At 44.0% G+C, this 19,906-nt stretch overlaps 1 protein-coding gene across 1 annotated transcript in view; it reads left to right on the top strand.

Annotated features, from left to right (window-relative positions):
* The window catches only part of EXOC4 (exocyst complex component 4), a 359,365-nt gene that overhangs the window by 258,698 nt on the left and 80,761 nt on the right, over window positions 1-19,906 (top strand). The window contains 1 exon segment of the mRNA XM_063153646.1: window positions 10,641-10,860. Within this exon segment, the coding sequence (XP_063009716.1) occupies window positions 10,641-10,860 (220 nt within the window).

The raw sequence follows: 19,906 nt of genomic DNA, 5'->3' as shown, positions 1-19,906 counted from the left end.
ATCAATTCCTTCATGTAGGAAACCTCCAGTTGTGTTTTTGAGCATTTTGAGCCAGAGCTGCAGACTCAGGCTCTGTGGCCAAGGTGTCAATTTATTAATGAGGAGAGCCTGGAGCACAGCTGGGTCTTTGATCACTGGTTCTTGCCCTCCCAAATGGCAATATTGGTGTGTCCCCACCGAGCTCAGTTTTTCAGCCAATTAACTAATGAAAGTGATTAGCTTGGAGCTGTGAGTAGGTCAAAGTCACCTGGCTGGAGTTGAGATCTCAACCTCAGAAGTGCAGAATTGTTACCCTGGCAGCTCTTTATAAACATCTTGCATTGCAATCTGGAACAACCTCCCACTGTCCCAGGCTGGATACTTGGATATCCAGGGGTCCAGGGGAATTCTCTGGGAATTCCATCCCAGCCCCTCCTCACCCTCCCAGCCAGGAATTCCTTCCCAATCTCCCATTTGCTGTCAGCCCAAACCCCTTAAGCCATTCCTTCAGTAAAGCATTCCCATTCCCTTGTCCCACACAATATTTTCCCCGTGTTTTTTCCCAGGGCAGTGATGCTGATTCCCTTCCCAGCAGGGACAACTCCCAGTTTTACCATTCTGCTCCTTTTGGAGCTCATTTTTCTCCGAGAGGGTTCCCCAAACTCCTGGCTGCTCCTCCTGTTCAGATTCCCCACCTGAGGATTGGCAAACCATGGAATTGCTGCTGGTTCCTGAATTCCGCTCCTGCCCTCACAGGAGATGAGAGGACGGAGAGCAGGAGGTGTGAGCATCCAACCACACCAGAAACTTCCATTGGGGAGGTCTTGGGATATTTGGGAAGGAGGAGGGAGGAATCTGAGCTGCAGGGCATGAGGTGTGAATCTCTAAACCTGGTTAATTCTGCCTCTCCATCTCCTGGCCCCAAACACAAGCCAATATTCCCCTCTGGAGACATCAGAAGAAATTGCACCTTGAGAGAGCCCCTGAAAGATCAGAAATTTGTGTCCTTCAGGTGGCAGCTGAGCATTAAAGAAACAATATTTTAGCAGCAGTTGAGAGGTAAATTTTAATTTAATTTTTTTTTTTGTGGGTGTTTGCAGCACCTCAGAGACAACGAAACACTGATTTTTCTGTCACACCTGCAGGGGAAGGAGGCATTTCTTACCTCAATCTCACGGCTGAGCAACCACAACACAGAAATCGATTCTTTAAATCTTGTATTTTTTTGAGCTGCTGGTAAAAAAGAGAAGTCCTGGGCTCTTTCATCTTCCAGCACTAAAGCTTCCGGCTCTGTGGGGACACAGAACCTTTTTACAGTAACCAAAAGAATTATCTCGAGTAGTTGAGCCTTTTTATGGTTTGGGAGTTTGTGTTTGTACAGAGGAAGGACTGGATTTGGTGATTTATCCAAAATAACCCATTAAACTCAGTTTGGGATTGTGGGAACAACCTGGCTGGTGCTGCCAGGTACTTGTAATTAATTATTCATTAATAATTTAGAGGAAAACACCCCAAATGTCATGTCTGCTGTTAGCAGCAGTCATTCCTCTAGTTGTCACCTTCCTGGATGTTTTCTGGGCTATTTAATATTTTTAAATGGCAGAAAATGAATGCTTTTTGTCTGGTATTTGGTGGTTTTTGGTCTGGTTTTCCTATTATTTAAAACACACTTAAAGTAGCAAAACCTCTATTGTGTCTCCCAGAGCTGTGTACACATCTTTTGGTGATAATTTTAATTTTGATCACATTTTGGGGTCATTTAGAAAGGATCTTAAACATTTTTTCCTCTGTTTGGGGTAACTTTGTACAGAATCAGCTCTATTACCTTGCATGGCCACAATGTTTATCAGCAAGGTGTGAAATACCATGGACCAAAATAATTCCCTGCAGTGGAGATTTCAGGCAAGACATTGTGATTTTGTTACTTTAGGCTCTGATTGATTGGTCTTCAGTGGCAACGATCCATGGTGCATGTGCTGCTGTGGGTTATTTGAATTTAATTGCATTTATTGTGTTCAGCACTTGTGTGATGATTGGGAATTTTTGGTCTGGAAGCTTCTCCGGGCCTCACTTTGCCATGGCAGGGCCTGCAGGGGCTCCAGCAGAGCTGCAGAGGGGCTGGGGACAAGGCCTGCAGGGACAGCACCCAGGGAATGGCTCCCACTGCCAGAGGGCAGCCATGGGTGGCATCTTGGCAGTGAGGAATTCCTGCCTGGGCTGGCATTGCCAGAGCAGCTGGGGCTGCCCCTGATCCCTGCAGTGCCCAAGGCCAGGCTGGAGCAGCCTGGGATGGTGGCATTGGAATGGGATGGGCTTGAAGGGCCCTTCCCACCCAAACCATTCTGGGATTTGGGACACTCAGAATCCATCCCCAGGGATTTTTATGGAAGTTGGGGATGGAGAAGGGAAGGGAGACCCTTCCTGGAGTGCTGAGGTTCCCAGTGAAGCCCCCAGACCCCAAAATCCCTTCCTAGAGAGGAGTCGGGGTGGGGATGGATCCAATGGCAGGCTGGGAGAGCTGGGAATGGAGGGAATTCCCTGGAGAGGGAGCCTGGGGTGGGATTTTGGGAAGGGATTCCCAGAGCAGCTGGGGCTGCCCCTGATCCCTGCAATGGCCAAGGTTGGGCACTGGGGCTGGAGCAGCCTGGGATGGTGGGAGGTGTCCCTGCCATACCAGGGGTGCAATGAGAATCTTCCAGGTCCTTTCCAACCCAATTCTTTCCATTATTCCATTGATTCTCTCCCAAAATTCCCACTGTTGAGGTGAGGGGGCTTCCTGAGTGTGTCATGGACAATGTGGGATCTTCCAGTTCCTCTCTTGGTTTAATGTGCCCTCAAACTTTCCAGAACTCACAATCCTGGGTATTTCATCCCTAATTTCCTTGAATCTGGAAAACCATTTTGGAATTTTCCGTTCTGTCCAGCTCAAGGGATTTCTGATATTTTTTTAATATTTCCTTGCTCTCTGCAAGCCACCCAAAAGGTTCATCCCAGGTACCTGGATGTTTCCTGACTAAGGCAGAGAACAATTCAGGATCACACAAAAATGAAATGTAAATTTGGGCTGAACGTCAGAAAAAATTGTCTTAATAAGGTTCTGGAGTATTTGATATTTTTTCCTGTCATTCGTTTGTTTGAGGAGAGGATTTCAGATATTATTACCATCATCATTAAGGCATTGATGCTGTGCACTTCAAGTGCCTTCTGTTTCTTTTAATGATCTTTCAGAGGACATCTGAGAACGAGGAGTCAGAAGAAAGCCTTGGGAAGGCTGGAGTTGTAGGTTTCTAAATCAATCCACGCAGCTTTTTTAGGTTTTATGCTTTTTATCCCTCACTTCCAGCTTAGGTAAGGCAGAGCTCACAGCCAATTAAGTTGTGAGTTAGAATGAATTAAATTTCCTGAAATGAGGCGCTTCTCTTTTTTTTTCTTTTTTAATCCAAATGACTGTCATTTACCAAAAGCTACTTCATTTCCCTGAAAGTGCTTTTCTGTCTAAGGGGAATGCTTAATTGCAGCCACAAATCACCTCAAATGCTTTTATAGGAGGATAAAACAAGTTGAAAATTGTGCATCATTTAAAAAATGCAGGTTCTGAATTCAGGATAAGGTGCAAATTTATATATTTTTTTTTTCCCTTGGCTGCTCTGTTGAGGAACTCCATCCTCACTGTGACATCTCCTAAAAGTGTCCTTCAGAGCAGGGACTTCCCTACAAGCCCTTTTTTAGGATTTCAGGCAATTCCCAGGAATATCAACAAGTGACCATGATCCAAAATTGGGTGACACCCCTCAATCTAAACATTTATTCAGACAAAGCATTTTTGTATTTTGGAGGTGGGGCACAATTGATGGTTCTGAAATCAGGCTGAGGGCTGGGAATGTTCCCTGGAGCAGGGAAGGCTCCAGGGAGAGCTCCCAGCACATGGCAGGGCCTGCAGGGGCTCCAGCAGAGCTGCAGAGGGACTGGGGACAAGGCCTGCAGGGACAGCACCCAGGGAATGGCTCCCACTGCCAGAGGGCAGCCATGGGTGGCATCTTGGCAATGAGGAATTCCTGCCTGGGCTGGCATTGCCAGAGCAGCTGGGGCTGCCCCTGAGCCCTGCAGTGCCCAAGGCCAGGCTGGAGCAGCCTGGGATGGTGGCATTGGAATGGGATGGGCTTGAAGGGCCCTTCCCACCCAAACCATTCTGGGATTTGGGACACTCAGAATCCATCCCCAGGGATTTTTATGGAAGTTGGGGATGGCAAAGGGAAGGGAGACCCTTCCTGGAGTGCTGAGGTTCCCAGTGAAGCCCCCAGATCCCAAAATCCCTTCCTAGAGAGGAGTCGGGGTGGGGATGGATCCAATGGCAGGCTGGGAGAGCTGGGAATGGAGGGAATTCCCTGGAGAGGGAGCCTGGGGTGGGATTTTGGGAAGGGATTCCCAGAGCAGCTGGGGCTGCCCCTGATCCCTGCAATGGCCAAGGTTGGGCACTGGGGCTGGAGCAGCCTGGGGTTGTTGAATTTTTCCCTGCCATGCCAGGGGTGGAATAAAATCCTTGAGGTGTCTTCCAACCCAAACCATTCTGAGATAAATAATTGATTTCGGGGAGAGCTGTGGGTGATATCACCTTTCTTTTTTGACATCTAAAAGTTCCACGGATGGCTTGGATGAGTAACACAACGTTTTTGGAGAGGACTCTTAGGATGTATTTTTTTCCCATGCTGTTAAACACTTTCTTGTTCTTTATAGAGACTGAGTTGTGTTGGGAAAAGGCAGCCAGCAGCATTTGAAATTGAAATAAATAAATAGCACAGTGTGTGCCTGCGTCTGCCAGGCAGAAAATAGGGAATATCTGTTGGCTCTTCTAATGCCACCCTACATTTCCCATTTCAAACACTCATTTTCAGTTTTTTGTACTTTGGCTGATCTTTTATTGCCAACTGGGGCTGTTTTTTGAGAGAAACATATCTGAGATACTTGTTTTTTTTGTTTTTTTTTTTTTCTGAGAAGGAGGAGAAATTCTGGTTGAATTCTGGTGAGTTTTCCTTTGACTGGGAATTTCTATCTCCACATTTCTCAGCAAGAGGAACTGTTGGATAAAGGGCATAGAAAATATAAAAAATAACCCCCAATTTGGTTTATTTGAACCCCTTGAAAGAAGTGCAGTGCTCACAATTCTGCTTCATGGTAGCCAGAATTCCAAATGGACACAATTCCTATTGAAATTCTCAATGGACACAATTCCAGCTGAAATTCCCAATGGACACAATTCCAGCCAGAATTCCCAATAGACACAATTCCAGCTGAAATTCCCAATGGACACAATTCCAGCTGAAATTCTCAATGTACACAATTCCAGCCAGAATTCCCAATGAACACAATTCCAGCCAAAATTCCCAATGGGCACAATTCCAGATGAAATTCTCAATGGACACAATTCCAGCCAGAATACCCAGTGGACACAATTCCAGCCGAAATTCCCAATGGGCACAATTCCAGCTGAAATTCAAAATGGACACAATTCCAGCTGAAATTCTAAATGGATACAATTCCAGCTGAAATTCAAAATTGACATAATTCCAGCCGAAATTCCCAGTGGACACAATTCCAACCAGAGCTCAGCAAGACCAGCCAAAGGCAAGGGCTGGTTCCTGAGCTGACAGCTCTCTCCCATCCCAAAGTGTTTTTTGGGCTCCCAAACCTGCTGGGCTCCTGGTAGAGAATCACAGGATGACCGAGTGGGATTGGGAACCATGGAAAATAAGAGGGTTTTTTTAATTATAGCTTTTTACTTTAGCTGCAGCTAGCTCTAAATTTTCTGTTCTATTTCTAAAACCTACTTGTCCAGCTTTCTAAAAATCTTCTTACCTTTTCTAATTCCCACAAACTAATGGTGAAATTCCCACAAAGAGGAGGGTGAGAAGGCAGGAAGAGGGAAGCTGGGAAGCAGAGAGCCCTGTGGGACTTGGTGGCAGAAGAGTCACTCTCGGTGTCACATTTATTTAGTGACAGTTGGACTTGGCATCCCTAATTCATGGAATCATGGAATGGTTTGGGTTGGAAAGGACCTTAAAGATGATCCAGCTCCAACCTCAACACCTCCCACTATCCGAAGGTGCTCCAAGCCCCATCCAGCCTGGCCTTGGACATTCCAGGGATCCAGGGACAACTCTCATTTCTCTTAAATTGCAGATGTAATTGTCTAAATTCTCTTAAATTAAAAAAAAAAAAAATTTCATGTTTTCCATTTTTAATCTGTTCTTAATGGAATTCTGAGTAATCCTCCCAGTCCAGCACACGGACAGTGCACCAGTGCTGCCATTCAATGTCCCAGAAGGATTCCTGGTGCAAATCTCACCTGCACCTGGAACTTTGTGCCTCCTGCTTGAGCCCCTGGTCCTGCGCCCAGCAGGATTTTGAAGGCTGAAGCTCCAGAGTGGCTGCCTGGGGTGCAGAGCAGTGTGAGAGCAGTGTGGTGTGCCATTCACATTCTCTGAAAAAATCCCTTTGCCCAGGATTTTTCTCCTGGGAAGCTGAGAAGCCTCAGAGAAAAGGAAAACAATATTATCTCATTTGCTTCTCCTGTGTTTTGCTCATGTGGAATGTGGTTGGAGATTGTTTACCCACAGGTGATTGTTCCATTGGTTTCATGTGAGTTGTTTTCACTGTTTGGCCAATCAGTGCCAAGCTGTGTCAGGACTCTGGAGAGAGTCACAAGTTTTCATTATTATCTTTTTAGCATTCAGTAAGTGTCCTTTCTGTATGCTTTAGTATAGTTTAGTATTCTTTAATATAATATAATATCATGAAGTAATAAATGAGCCTTCTGAGAGCGTGGAGTCAGATTGATGATCCCTGCCTTCATGGGGGCATCCTGCAAATACAGCAGTGTGGGCCTCACTCTGCCTGCTGGAAATTTGGAGAGGTCATCTCTGAACCACCTCTGGCACATCCCAGCAAATGGATCCCAGCCGTCCCCTGAGGCTGCAAAAAGCACCTTGTCCCACTGGATTATCAAATCCAGGCACTCCTGGGCTGTTCCCTGCTGGAAGCCACACTCACATCCATAATTCCTTAATTTCTTTACATTTTCTCTGCTCCCATTTCCCTCAGCAGAGATCTCTGGGATTAAATGAAGACTTCACTGGTTTCCATTCCCATAATTATTTCACCAAACTATCCTTGAGCATCCCAGCTGAAGGTCTCCCATCCTTATCCTCCAGTTCTCTGTGCCCTGCACACACAGCTTCATTTTTAATAACTTCCTGCTGCTGTCGAGTTGAAATCTGCTTCCTAAGCTCCTGATCATTTGTTCTTTATCACAAGTGATGCTGAGCACTCACAAATCCCCCCTCAGTCAGTGCTGCCTGGCAGCTCCCTTGTAATCCATGATTATTTTATGGCTCCTATCAAGGAAAACAGGGATATGGTTTGATCCTGACCAGCTTTAGGTGAACTCTTGGCTTGTCTGTTCCAAAATGTTAAAACTGAACAGGACACATCAAGGAGAAGTTTTCTGGAGATGAAGGCACAGATCTCTAGATCTCTCTAAAATTCAAAATTTTTCATTCTTATTCACAGTGTATTATTATTATATGTAATATTTTATGCACAGTATGTGAAAAATAGTAATAAATTTTATCATAAATAAATATTTTATCATAAATATATTATGATATATCTATGATAATTTTAATATATTATCATATATTTTATAATAAATATTCAAAATGATCATAAATTTAATTATAATTGTAATATCAAAATATACAATAATAATCACTAAATTATTAATACCACTTCTTTTAATGTAACCAAAATTAATTCTATGCTGGTGATGGATGCCAGGCCCTGAGAAGCAAAAATTCTTGGTGAACACAGCATTTTCCAGTGCTGAGTGTGTGGTGCAGGAGCACCATCAGGATGTTGTGGGGTGAGGAGTTGCCACTCCTGTTGTAGATCAGCACATCTGAGCTCTGGTGGTTTGCACGTGGCCATTCTCCCTCTAAAAGGCTTCTTTTACTTGGTTTAGCCATTTTTTTGAGCATTTTCTGGATTTTAAAAGTGTTTAGAAGCTGTTCCTGTCACTTTGCTGGATGATGTTCATTCCCAGTTTGAGCTTACCACCTCAATGGGGTTTAATAGTAAAATTCACATTTGGGGGGAGTTTTGTGCTCTGTAAATAAACTTATAAAGGGAGAGTCAGAGATTTACTGACACCCATGAAAGGACACAGTAAATGAGCCCAACACAGTCCCATCAACCCTGGCAATGTCCCCTTGAGGACATGAGTGGTGTCACTCGGAGCTGGTGACATCAGCTCTGATATTTCTGGGATCAGCTCTGTGGAATTTCTGTTCTCTTCCCCAGAAAGCTCCACTGGTTCCCTGTTTTACCAAGCTGATTCCCATTCTCACCCTGTGAAATCCAGGGAATGAAGCTGCCTTTTATCACCAGCCAGGCTCTCTGTACAAATCACAAACAGGACAGGGCTGCTGGGAACGTGCCTTGAGCTGTTTGATTTTCCAGCACCAGCCTCATTCCATGGCTGTGGCAATGGGAAGATGCCCTCAGCTCACACCCCAGGCAGCAGACACAGAACTCAATGTCACAGCTCACTTTTACAGTTTTGTGACCAATCCCACACAGCAAAAGCACATTGACAGCAGTTCCATCCAACCACTGTAAGCACAGGTGCCTTTGGTTAAACAATGCTGGCTTATTTCAAATCCAATCCCTGCTTGTGAGCCTTAAACACAATGCACAGAGCTCTGTTATTAACTTAGAACTCCCTCATATCTCACTGATAAACTTTTCTGCAGCTTAGGGAGTTATTCTAGACAAGCATCAATACACAGACCATTGTTCTGTTTGTCATTACTTTTCTACTTTTTAAATAATTTTTCTGCTGACCAATCTCATGGCTGCTGCTCAGCTCCAATCACAGTTCTGCTGGCTCTGAGCTGCCTTTTGCAGCTTTCCCAAAACCCTCTGAATTGATGGATTCCCTCACCTGCTCTGTGATTCCCTCCCTGCAGCATCTCTCTCCCTTTGCAGAGCCAATCTTCCACCTGAGCTCCAAAGGGATCCCCCCATGGAAGCTGTATTGTCCAAAAGTGCCACTCCAGACCCACGGAGCCAACAGGGAGAGGATTTAGGGAGAAAAGAGCTCAGAATGGAAAGAAATCATCCATGGGAATTGGCTCCTCAGTCAGGGCTGGGAAGGGAAGCAGCTCCTCTGGAGTGAGGAACGTGGAGGTAGAAAATTATGGATAATTAAGCAGATCCCATTGAAGGGTTTGAGAATAGGGTCAGTAGTCAGGAATAAAATCATGGAGTCCTTGAGGTTGGAAAAGACCTCTGGGATCATCAAATCCAACCATTGTTCAGCACCCAACCATGTCCTAAGTGCCACATCCCTGTTTTCTGTCAGGGATGGTGCCTCCACACTTCCCTGCTCTGCTTCCTGACCATTTCTCACTGCATAGATTATTCCTAATATCCAACCAGTGCATAAATTATTCCTAATATCCAACCTAAACCTTCCTCACCACAACTCAGGACAGCAAATCTCAATCCATTATGGCTCCTGATACCCAATCCCTAATTGTTTTGAGTGGAACACCAATTCCACTGCCTCAGATGTAGTTAAAGACATGACGAGGTAATTTCTGGAATAAACTCCTCCGTGGTAAAGCAGATGGCAGCACAGAAATAAAGAGAGTTTGCAGGAGATGGCAAACATTTGGTGCTAAAATATTCCCAGAGTCATGCTGCTGCTCTGTGTGCTCAGGAATGGGATCCTGGGATGGAACAATAAAGGGTGATAAACATACACCGTAACACAGGCATCCATAATGCAGGGGGATAATGGCATCATGCATTAAAATTGCTTTTTTTCCATGGTTTTTTCTGGATTTTGAGGTGGAATATTCTGTTGTTCCGTTTAGAGATGTGGGAACCCACTTGTGGGAATCAAGTGACCACACCCAGAAGGAAGCTTGGCTTTTTAAAGGGATTTGTGGCATGTTAGCTTTTTTAGTTGTGATTTTATTTTTATAAGGATATCTTCCCAGCGTGTCCCACATGGAAAAGCCAAATTTTTTCTACAAGGACATCTTCCCAGTGTGTTCCAAATGGAAAAGCCAAATGTTTCTATAAGGATATCTCCCCACAATGTCCTAAATGAAAAAGCCAAATTTTTCTATAAGGATATAGAAATTTAAATATATATATATAAATAAAAAATACAAAAATAAAAAGCTTATATATTGTATATATATTTTAAAATATAAATATAAAAATTTAAAAAGCCAGATTTTTTATAAGGACATCTTCCCAGCATGTCCCCCATGGAAAAGCCAATTTTTTTTGGCACAAACAGGAATTGTGCCTGAGATGTGGATTTTATCTGTCCTTCTCCAGCAATTTAGTGTCTGTCTCATCAATTGATTGTATTTTATCTCTTTTTTTTTTCCCCTAAAACTACCTTGTAGACCTTTTCTCCTCATCATCCCTCAAGTTGGGACAGTCCATGGTCATTCCCACACTGCTCGTGTCTGAAATGTTGGAGTGGCAACGGCAACGCCAACAAATCTAAAACGTCTTCATTTTTACCTTTAATTACAATTCATTTAATTTAATTACAATTCCTCCTTCCCCTTTCTGTGTTGCAGGTTTATCCAGGAGATCGAGCAGGCCATGGAGCTGGGCCCAGCCAAGCAGTGTCCCCTGAGGGAGTTCCTCACCATGTACATCAAGAACATCTTCCTGAGCCAGGTCCTGGCCGAGATCAACAAGGAGATCGAGGGCGTCACCAAGGCCTCGGATCCCCTGAAGATCCTGGCCAACGCTGACACCATGAAGATCCTGGGAGTGCAGAGGCCTCTGCTGCAGGTGGGAGCTGAGGGACCCCTCAGGATGTCCCTGTTGTCCATGTCCAGCCATGGCCTGGTTGGGTATCCAGTGAGGAATGGGTCCATGGAGCTGTTCTGAGGCTGGCAGAGCTGGGAATGTTCCCTGGAGCAGGGAAGGCTCCAGGGAGAGCTCCCAGCACATGGCAGGGCCTGCAGGGGCTCCAGCAGAGCTGCAGAGGGACTGGGGACAAGGCCTGCAGGGACAGCACCCAGGGAATGGCTCCCACTGCCAGAGGGCAGCCATGGGTGGCATCTTGGCCATGAGGAATTCCTGCCTGGGCTGGCATTGCCAGAGCAGCTGGGGCTGCCCCTGATCCCTGCAGTGCCCAAGGCCAGGCTGGAGCAGCCTGGGATGGTGGCATTGGAATGGGATGGGCTTGAAGGGCCCTTCCCACCCAAACCATTCTGGGATTTGGGACACTCAGAATCCATCCCCAGGGATTTTTATGGAAGTTGGGGATGGAAAAGGGAAGGGGGACCCTTCCTGGAGTGCTGAGGTTCCCAGTGAAGCCCCCAGATCCCAAAATCCCTTCCTAGAGAGGAGTCGGGGTGGGGATGGATCCAATGGCAGGCTGGGAGAGCTGGGAATGGAGGGAATTCCCTGGAGAGGGAGCCTGGGGTGGGATTTTGGGAAGGGATTCCCAGAGCAGCTGGGGCTGCCCCTGATCCCTGCAATGGCCAAGTTTGGACACTGGGGCTGGAGCAGCCTGGGACAGGGGGAGGTGTCCCTGCCATGGCAGGGGTGGCACTGGGTGATGATGCTGGAGAGGGGCTGGGACACAACCCCTGAGGGAGCCCTGAGGGAGCTGGGGGTGCTCAGCCTGCAGGAAAGGAGCCTCAGGGTGCCCCCAGCACTGTCACAGCTCCTGAAAGGTGCCTGTGCCCAGCTGCCCCTGGGCTCTGTCCCCAGCAGCACTGGCACACCCAGAGCACACAGCCTGAGCTGGGCCAAGGGAAATCCAGCTTGGAGAGCAGCAAAAAGCTTTTCCAGCAAGGGGGAGAAAGTTCTGCAATGGCTGCCCGGGGAGGGGGTGCAGTCACCATCCCTGGGGGTGTTTAACCAGCCTGGAGGTGGCACTGGGTGCCAGGGGCTGGGCTGGGCTCCGGGGCCTTGGAGGGCTCTCCCAACCCGGTGATTCTGTAAATTCTGTGATTCTGTAACTGACTCTGGCTGTTGGTCATGTCAAACTCTTTTAATCCTTTGAAGTTATTCCCTCTTTCCTGGGAAATCCTCTCATCAGGGATGGATAATACTCCAGTTCTTAGGAAGCAGCACCTTTAGCCCCGGGTTTATGTGGCCATTTTCTGTCCCAGTTCACATCTGTAAATTATTATTATTATTATTTTCCACAGGGATATTATCATTTTATGCAATAATGGGAATAACTGTATTATTGTTACTATTTCCCGACTTCTTGATGTTTTAATGGTCACTGACTGTGTCTGTCTGGGTGCAGCAGGACTGGGATGGTCCTTTCGGAACCAAAACAAAATCAAATTCCAGAACAGCATTTCCAGAAGTCACTGGAGGGGGGAACAGCTTCTTTAGAAAGGGGCCAAAATTCTCTTTGCAGGAGCTGAAATGATGTTTTGGGACTGCACAGAATCCCTGGATTGTTTCCTTCCCAAGCTTTACCTGCCTTAATATGGATAAAGTATTTTCTGTGGCTCATGGCTTCATTTCTCATGAAAATGTGTTCTATAATGTCAGTATATTTCCTTAAAGTTCATTCAGGGTTAAAGACTCAGAGTGGTTTGGAATTTTCTCATCCAGCTCCTACAATTTGTTTCTCTTGATGGATGGAAATTATTTTGAACTGGAATTATCCTTGGTCAAACTGTCTGTGCTCAGGAGGTCTCCTTGTTCCCGACATCAGAGAAGGGCAATTCTCTGGATAGAGAAGAAAAATTGCTGCCTCTTTGAACCAGCTCATCCAAACAGCTCCCTAAAATAAATCCTATTGATTTTCCATTAAAGGGGTTTTAAAAAAAAGGCTATTTCTGCATGGCAGTGCTGGAGCCTGGAGTCTTTACCCCATCCCCTCATGGATATGATGGAAATGTGGTGAATGTAGATCTCCCCCAGTTTATTTTTTGCGGTTTGTGGGTTCCTGGTTTAACCATCCCACTCTTTGCTATCCCAAAGATCTCTCTGAAGCCCCTTTGGCTGGAACAGCACTGGGGAATTTATCAGCCCACACTGATAAAGCTGCTTTGGGATCACTATCAGCACATGTCTGAGCTGAATTAGATGAGAGATAAAAGATTTTCAAGCATTGTGTGCTCATAGATGAATCATCCACTCCTGTAAAGATTATCCTTTAAAAAAAATTGTCTTTTCTAAATATTCCATTTTACTGCCTTGTTTTCCATTCCTCCCTCCTCAAGTGTAAAACACTTGAAACCCTTTTCCTTTGCAGAGCGGCTGAATCACCGTGAAACTCATTTGTCTCAAAATTATTCAGCATTAAATTTCAGGCTGTAATTGTTTAAATCGATCCTAAATTAGGCTACAAGTGCCTCGACAGCTTCTTGCAGCCTGTTCTTGTAGGGTTCTCAACGAGGTGATAAATCTTCCCACCCAGGTGGTCACTGGCCTTAAAAACCTGTTGCTCCATCTCCAAAAAAATCCAAATTGCTTCGCTCTGGAGCAGCAGAGTGGGATTTTTTTCCTTTCCTTCAAAGCTTGTGTTATTTCTTATCTCAGCGTGGTGTGGATGATGCTCCTGATACTTTTTTGGCCAAACTTCAGCAGCTGAAAATCCCCAAAAAAACCCCAAAAAACTCCTTAAAAATCTCCTTAAAAACAGCACGGTGTGGATGATGCTCCTGATACTTTTTTGGCCAAACTCCAGCAGCTGAAAATCACCAAAAAAAATAAAAATAAACCCTTAAAAAGTCGGGTTGTGCAGCTGTTTTGGAGGATAACGATTTGCTGGTGCTAATTACCACAGCACCCACTCCATGCACGGAGCCACTCACTTGTGGCTTTCCAAGGAGACATCTCTGAGAGCTTCTGGAATGTTTTATTCCCATCAAATGAGTGGTTATTAAGGAGAAGGATGGTCCCAGCCAGCAGCTCTCACCAATGCTGATGGCTGCACGCTTTGATGGAGGCTGGATGTTTTTATTTATCAGTGTAAACAAATTAATTGTCTTTCCAGGCTGGCTCCCTGCCAGCAGCATCCATTAAGGAGCAGGCATGGCTGATCCATGGGGGTTTTTCCCATTCAAGGATAATTTTAAAGCAATTTTAATGCTTCTGAGGCTCATATTTCAATTTTTTGTTTTGCAGTTGGCGTGGTGTTACAACCAAGATGTTTTCAGCTCTTGTTTGTGTGTTTCATGTCAAGAGGGTAAAACCCACCGAGTGCAGAATTTGGGCTAAATCTCCTTTTCTAGCTTCAAATGAGAGACAGAATTATCTCTTGGTGGGAGTCTGACTCTCCCTGTTGCTTCCAACGTTTTTTCAGATAATTTCTTCTCTGAGGGGGGACATTCAGTGCAGTTCCTGCCTTTGTGGAAGCTTTGAGAAGGTTCCTGTGTAAGTCAGCTGCAGTTCTCCACTGAGGACTTCTGAGCTGCACAAAACCCACTGCTTTAGGCAGAGTTTAGTCAGGGTTTTAATTTATTTTAAAAACTCCACTTTCACTGGCACGTTCAGTGCATCCCAGGGCAGGGCAGTTCTGTGTGGACATTTTCAAGCGGTGCCCATGGCAGGCAGGATTATTTTAGAATTGTTTTTGTCCTCTTCAGATGTGCAGAAGCAGAGTCAGGCTTCACAAACCATCCCACAGGCGTGAGTCACGTCTGGCCTGAAGGGAACAACCCCGTGTTTGAGGTCTTTGAGATCCCCTCGATCCCTGACAGGACTTGGGGTTGCTCAGGAACTGGATAACCCTCGTTTGCTCACTGGTGAATCATTAAATTGGGGATATTTTGGGTTTGAAGGGACTTTTAAAGGGTTGGATTTAAATTCCCCAATTTAAAGGGATTAAATTGGGGGATATTGAACTGGGAGGTATTTTGGGCTGAAAGGGGCCTTTAAAGGGTTGAAAGACACCTTTACAGGGTTGAAAGGGACATTTAAAGGTTTGGAAGGGGCATTTAAAGGGATTAAATTGGGGGATATTAAATTGGGAGATATTAAATTGGGGGATATTAAATTGGGTGATATTTTGGGTTTAAAGGGTTGGATGAGACCTTTAAAGGGGTTAAATTGGGGGATATTAAATTGGGGGATATACTGGGTTGGAAGGGCCCTTTACAGGGTTAAAAGGGACATTTAAAGGGTTGGAAGGGAGCTTTAAAGGGATCAGATTGGGGGATATTAAATTGGGGAATATTTTGGGTTTAAAGGGACCTTTAAAGGGCTGAAATGGACCTTTAAAGGGTTGGAAAGGACCTTTAAAGGGATTAAATTGGGGGATATTTTGGGTTGGAAGGGAACTTTAAAGGGTTGAAATGGACCTTTAAAGGCCTTTCAGTCCAGCCCTGCTGCCACGAGCAGGGACATCTTCCACTGTCCTTGCTCCAAGCCCCATCCAACCTGGCCTGGAGCATTTCCACTGAGATTTGGGAGCAAAATTATGATCCTGCTCCTCTCTGAGGCCACCAAGGTGTTTTGTTCACCTCAGCATGACTCTGCCATGTCCTGGGTCATGCCCTGGGTGCCCAGAGCAGCTGTGGCTGCCCCTGGATCCCTGGAAGTGTCCCAGGCCAGGCTGGATGGGGCTTGGAGCACCCTGGCATGATGAAAGGTGTCCCCACCCATGGCAGGGGTGGGATGGGATGGGCTTTAAAGTCTCTCCCAACCCAAACCATCCTTTGAGTCCAGCCTCACCCTCACTCAGCACGTGCAGCTTATTTTCAGTGCCAGCTCATCGAGTCCTCCCCAGACCCATAAATTCCTCGCCTTTCCATTCCTTTTAATTTATTTTCATTTTTTCCCCCCTTGCATTCGGCTTCTCCTCAGAAGTTAGGAGTAAACCACACATATCTGCCCCAGCCTCCATCTCAGGCCTTGATTGATTATTTTAATTACCCTCAGCAGCAGCATTGCTCTCATAAATCCTCAGTTTGCCTCACAGGGTGGCGTCAGCCCCAGCCCCTGTTACCTCCCTGGCCAGAGGAGAAGACTTTCAGCCTGGCCTGCTAAGTTTGAAGCTCCAGCTGCACATTCCTCATTTGCAAACTCATTAAGAATCCCTGGCAGCAGAGCAGGGCCCTGGGATGCTGAGGATGCTGAGGCAGAGCAGCTTCTCCTCCCTGCTGAAAATCCAGTGGGAAGTCACAGATCCAAGTGCCACAGGACTGACACTCACCCACTTTCCCCTTCTTCTTCCAGTTCCTTTTCTTCCCCAAGATTTCTGCAATTTTAAACCAGTGCTTTGCTTTCTCTGGGGTTGTTTTGGTGATGGATGAGCTGGAATTCCAGGAGGAAACTAAAAAAGCAAAGCCTGATAAATTTTGTTTTAAGGAAGCTGTGTTGCTCCATTGTGGTAGTGTTTGAGGGTCTCAGGATGAGGGAAGAGATGGGAATCTGACTCCATGGTTCAGAAGGAGGATTTACTATTTTATGATATATTATATATCATTATATATAATATAACATAATGTAACATAACATAACACAACACAACATAATATAATATAATATCATATATCATATCATATCATATGTAATAATATATAATCATTACATAATATATATTACAATATATTATATAATATATTATATATATTATAATATATATAATATATATGATATGATATGATATGATATGATATGATATGATATGATATATGATATGATATATAATATAATATATTGTAATATAATATAATATAATATAATATAATATAATATAATATAATATAATATAATATAATATAATATAATATAATATAATATAATATAATATATAATAATCATGTGATTATATAATATAATTATTATATTATATTATATTATATTATATTATATTATATTATATTATATTATATTATATTATATTATATTATATTATATTATATTATATTATATTATATTATATTACTAGAAAATTATATACTATTATATTAATTAATTATACCTATATTATATTAAAAGAAAATTATATACTAAAACTACACTAAAGAGTAGAAGAAAGGATTTCATCAGAAGGCTAGAAAAGAAAGGAATAGAAGAGAATGATAATAAAATCTTGTGACTGACCGGAGAGTCCGAGCCAGCTGGGCTGTGATTGGCCACTAATTAAAAACAACCAACATGGGGCAATCACAGATTCACCTGTTGCATTCCACAGCAGCAGATAATTATTGTTTTTCTTTTCCTCTGAGGCTTCTCAGCTTCTCAGGAGAAAAAATCCTGGCAAAGGGATTTTTCAGAAAGTATCATGGCGACACTCCATCACCAGCATTCCTCCAGGAATGTCTTCCATGGAATCCCAGGATGGTTTGGGTTGGAAGGGACCTCAAAGCCCACCCAGAGCCACCCCTGCCATGGGCAGGGACACCTCCCACTATCCCAGGCTGCTCCAAGCCCTGCCCTTGGACACTTCCAGGGCTGGGACACCAAAACCTTCCACAAAATTCTCTGGGAAACCTGGTTCTTCCATAACTCTCTTTTTCCTAGGAAAGTTTAATATTTGCTGTTCCAAAACACACCAGAACTTTAATTTGGGGTCGTGGTTGGGCTGGGCTCTCAGCACCCATCAGCTGACATTTGGGTGCCCCTATCACACCACAGATATTTTTCCTTCCCTCTCCTTGTTCCATTCCACTCCATAAATCCTAAATCCAGCCTGGAAAGTCTCCCATGACACCCTTGATGGATGGCTCCAGGAGAAGAAACTTCCCTGTGTTCTTTCCAGACTCCTCCAAAATCCCATTATTTTTCTTCCCTCGCATTTTGAAGCCCAGACCCATTTCATTGAGGTGAATAACTCTCATTGCCGGGTTTTGAAATGTTTTCCTAATCACAAGTGCTGCATGAGAAGAGCCATCACATTTTGAATAATTGATGGCTACTTTATTGAGTTGTCAGCACTAATTCATCCTCCTTTTGAAGTGCTGCGACATTCAAAGGAGCCATCCTTTCACAACGTGCTCATTTTTCCAGGAAAAGTTCATTTTTATAATCACTTTTTTTTTTCCTTTCTCCCTCCCCCACTGTGGAATGTAATTGTAGCTGAGAGGGAGGGATGAGGCTCTTTCCAGCACCCTCTAAAATGCCTTTATTCCTCCTCTGGCTGCTCATTTCTCTGCCTCCCTCCTCTCGCAGAGGTGTAATTATACCTGTTTTAAAAGCACATTTTGAAATATGACACCCAGCTCTGGCGCAGAACAAAAGAGACATTAATCTATTGTTGAAAGGGAAGGGAAAAATCCCTTTTTTTTTTTCCGTGTGTGTGGCAGGGGCTGCCCCTCCCTGACAAGCAGCGTTCGTTGGGAGTAGTTGGGATTTTGGAGGCAGGGATTTGACAACAGGAGAATTATAAAAGGAACAACAATGCAGGAATGCTGCCGTTCCGCTGGAATATTCCTCCTGGCACCCTGCCTCTGGAATCTTCCCCCTGAAGTGGATAAACTTTGCAGTTGGAAGGCTCATAGCGCTCTAATTTACATCTGAAAGAACTGAGGGAAGTAAATTAAAAGTTTCCCCCTCCTGGTTCTAATCTGTAAATAGAGCCTTTCCATCAAAATAAAATAAATTAAATACAATACCAAAAAAAAATTAAAATAAAATAAAATAAAAATTTAAAAAATGAAATAAAAGTAAAGAAAATATAAAATGAAATTAAATAAAGTAAAATTAAATAAAATGAAGTGAAATAAAATAAAATAAAATACAAGAAATGAAAAGAAAAATAAAATAAAATAATAAAATAAAATAAAGGAAAAGAAAATAAAAAAGAAAAGAGAAAAAAGAAAAGAAAAGAAAAGAAAAGAAAAGAAAAGAAAAGAAAAAAGAAAAGAAAAGAAAAGAAAAGAAAAGAAAAGAAAAGAAAAGAAAAGAAAAGAAAAGAAAAGAAAAGAAAAGAAAAGAAAAAGAAAAGAAATGTCTCTCTCATGCAAAGCTGTCAGAATAGTAATTTTTTTTGGCAAATATTTTACTTTTGTGCTGGGGTTTTTTGCTTTGTGTGATCTGCACTATAAAGAAGGAAAAAGCTTTCCCCTCTCCCCATGAAATTGTACCAGGTCTGGTCTTCCTGGGGCTGATCCAGGATTTCCTGTGGAATTCACACCTTTGGGATGTGCTCTTTAATTAAAATATTTAAGGACTTTGTGCCTGTGAAGAAAACTGCCAGAGGGTGTGAAAATCGAGGAAATGCTACAACTCTGTAGGAGAGCCCTGGCCAGGTCTGGTTTAATTAATTAATTAATTAATTCTCTGTTTTTTTATCATTTAGGAGTTGTGTCAAACGTGGTGCTGAGGGACAGGCTGAACCCTTGTTGGGCATTCCCTGTTTAATTCCTGCTCTGTCATTTTCCACCACAAAATGAAAAACGTCATTATTAATCCCCGTCCTCCCAATCAGCAAAGAGATGTTGGGGCTGCTCCATCCCTGGAAGTGTCCATGGCCAGCCTGGAGCAAGCTGGGATAGTGGAAGGAGTCCTTGCCATGGCAGTGGGGCAGAACTGGGGGATCTTTAATTTCCCTTCCAACTCAAATCCCTCTGGGATTCCATGCCCCATTTCCTGCCAAAATGTGCAGGAGCTGGGGTTTTAGAGCTCCAAGTGCTGGACAAGTCATGGACCTGAAAATAAAACCTCAGTGGGAATAATTTGGGCCGTCCCTCAACTTGTTGTGATCAAAAACTTTGTGCCTTCCTCTGGAATTCCAGATTATTCTTTTTCTTAAGCACTGGCCCATCAAAACCTTTTTTGTGGTCGACATTGATTTAGCAGAAAGCTGAGCTGTTTTTCAGAGGACTCGGGTTCATCACAAGCCATTTCCAACTTCTTCTCACCCAGAGTGGTCTTGGCAAGGATGGTTTGGAAGGACTCAGGATCTCACAGC

The sequence above is a fragment of the Melospiza melodia genome, chromosome 4 (assembly GCF_035770615.1).
Source record: "Melospiza melodia melodia isolate bMelMel2 chromosome 4, bMelMel2.pri, whole genome shotgun sequence".
Classification (NCBI taxonomy): Eukaryota; Metazoa; Chordata; class Aves; order Passeriformes; family Passerellidae; genus Melospiza; species Melospiza melodia.
Note: the sequence above shows the minus strand (reverse complement) of the source record. Positions and strands in the feature narration are given on the sequence as shown.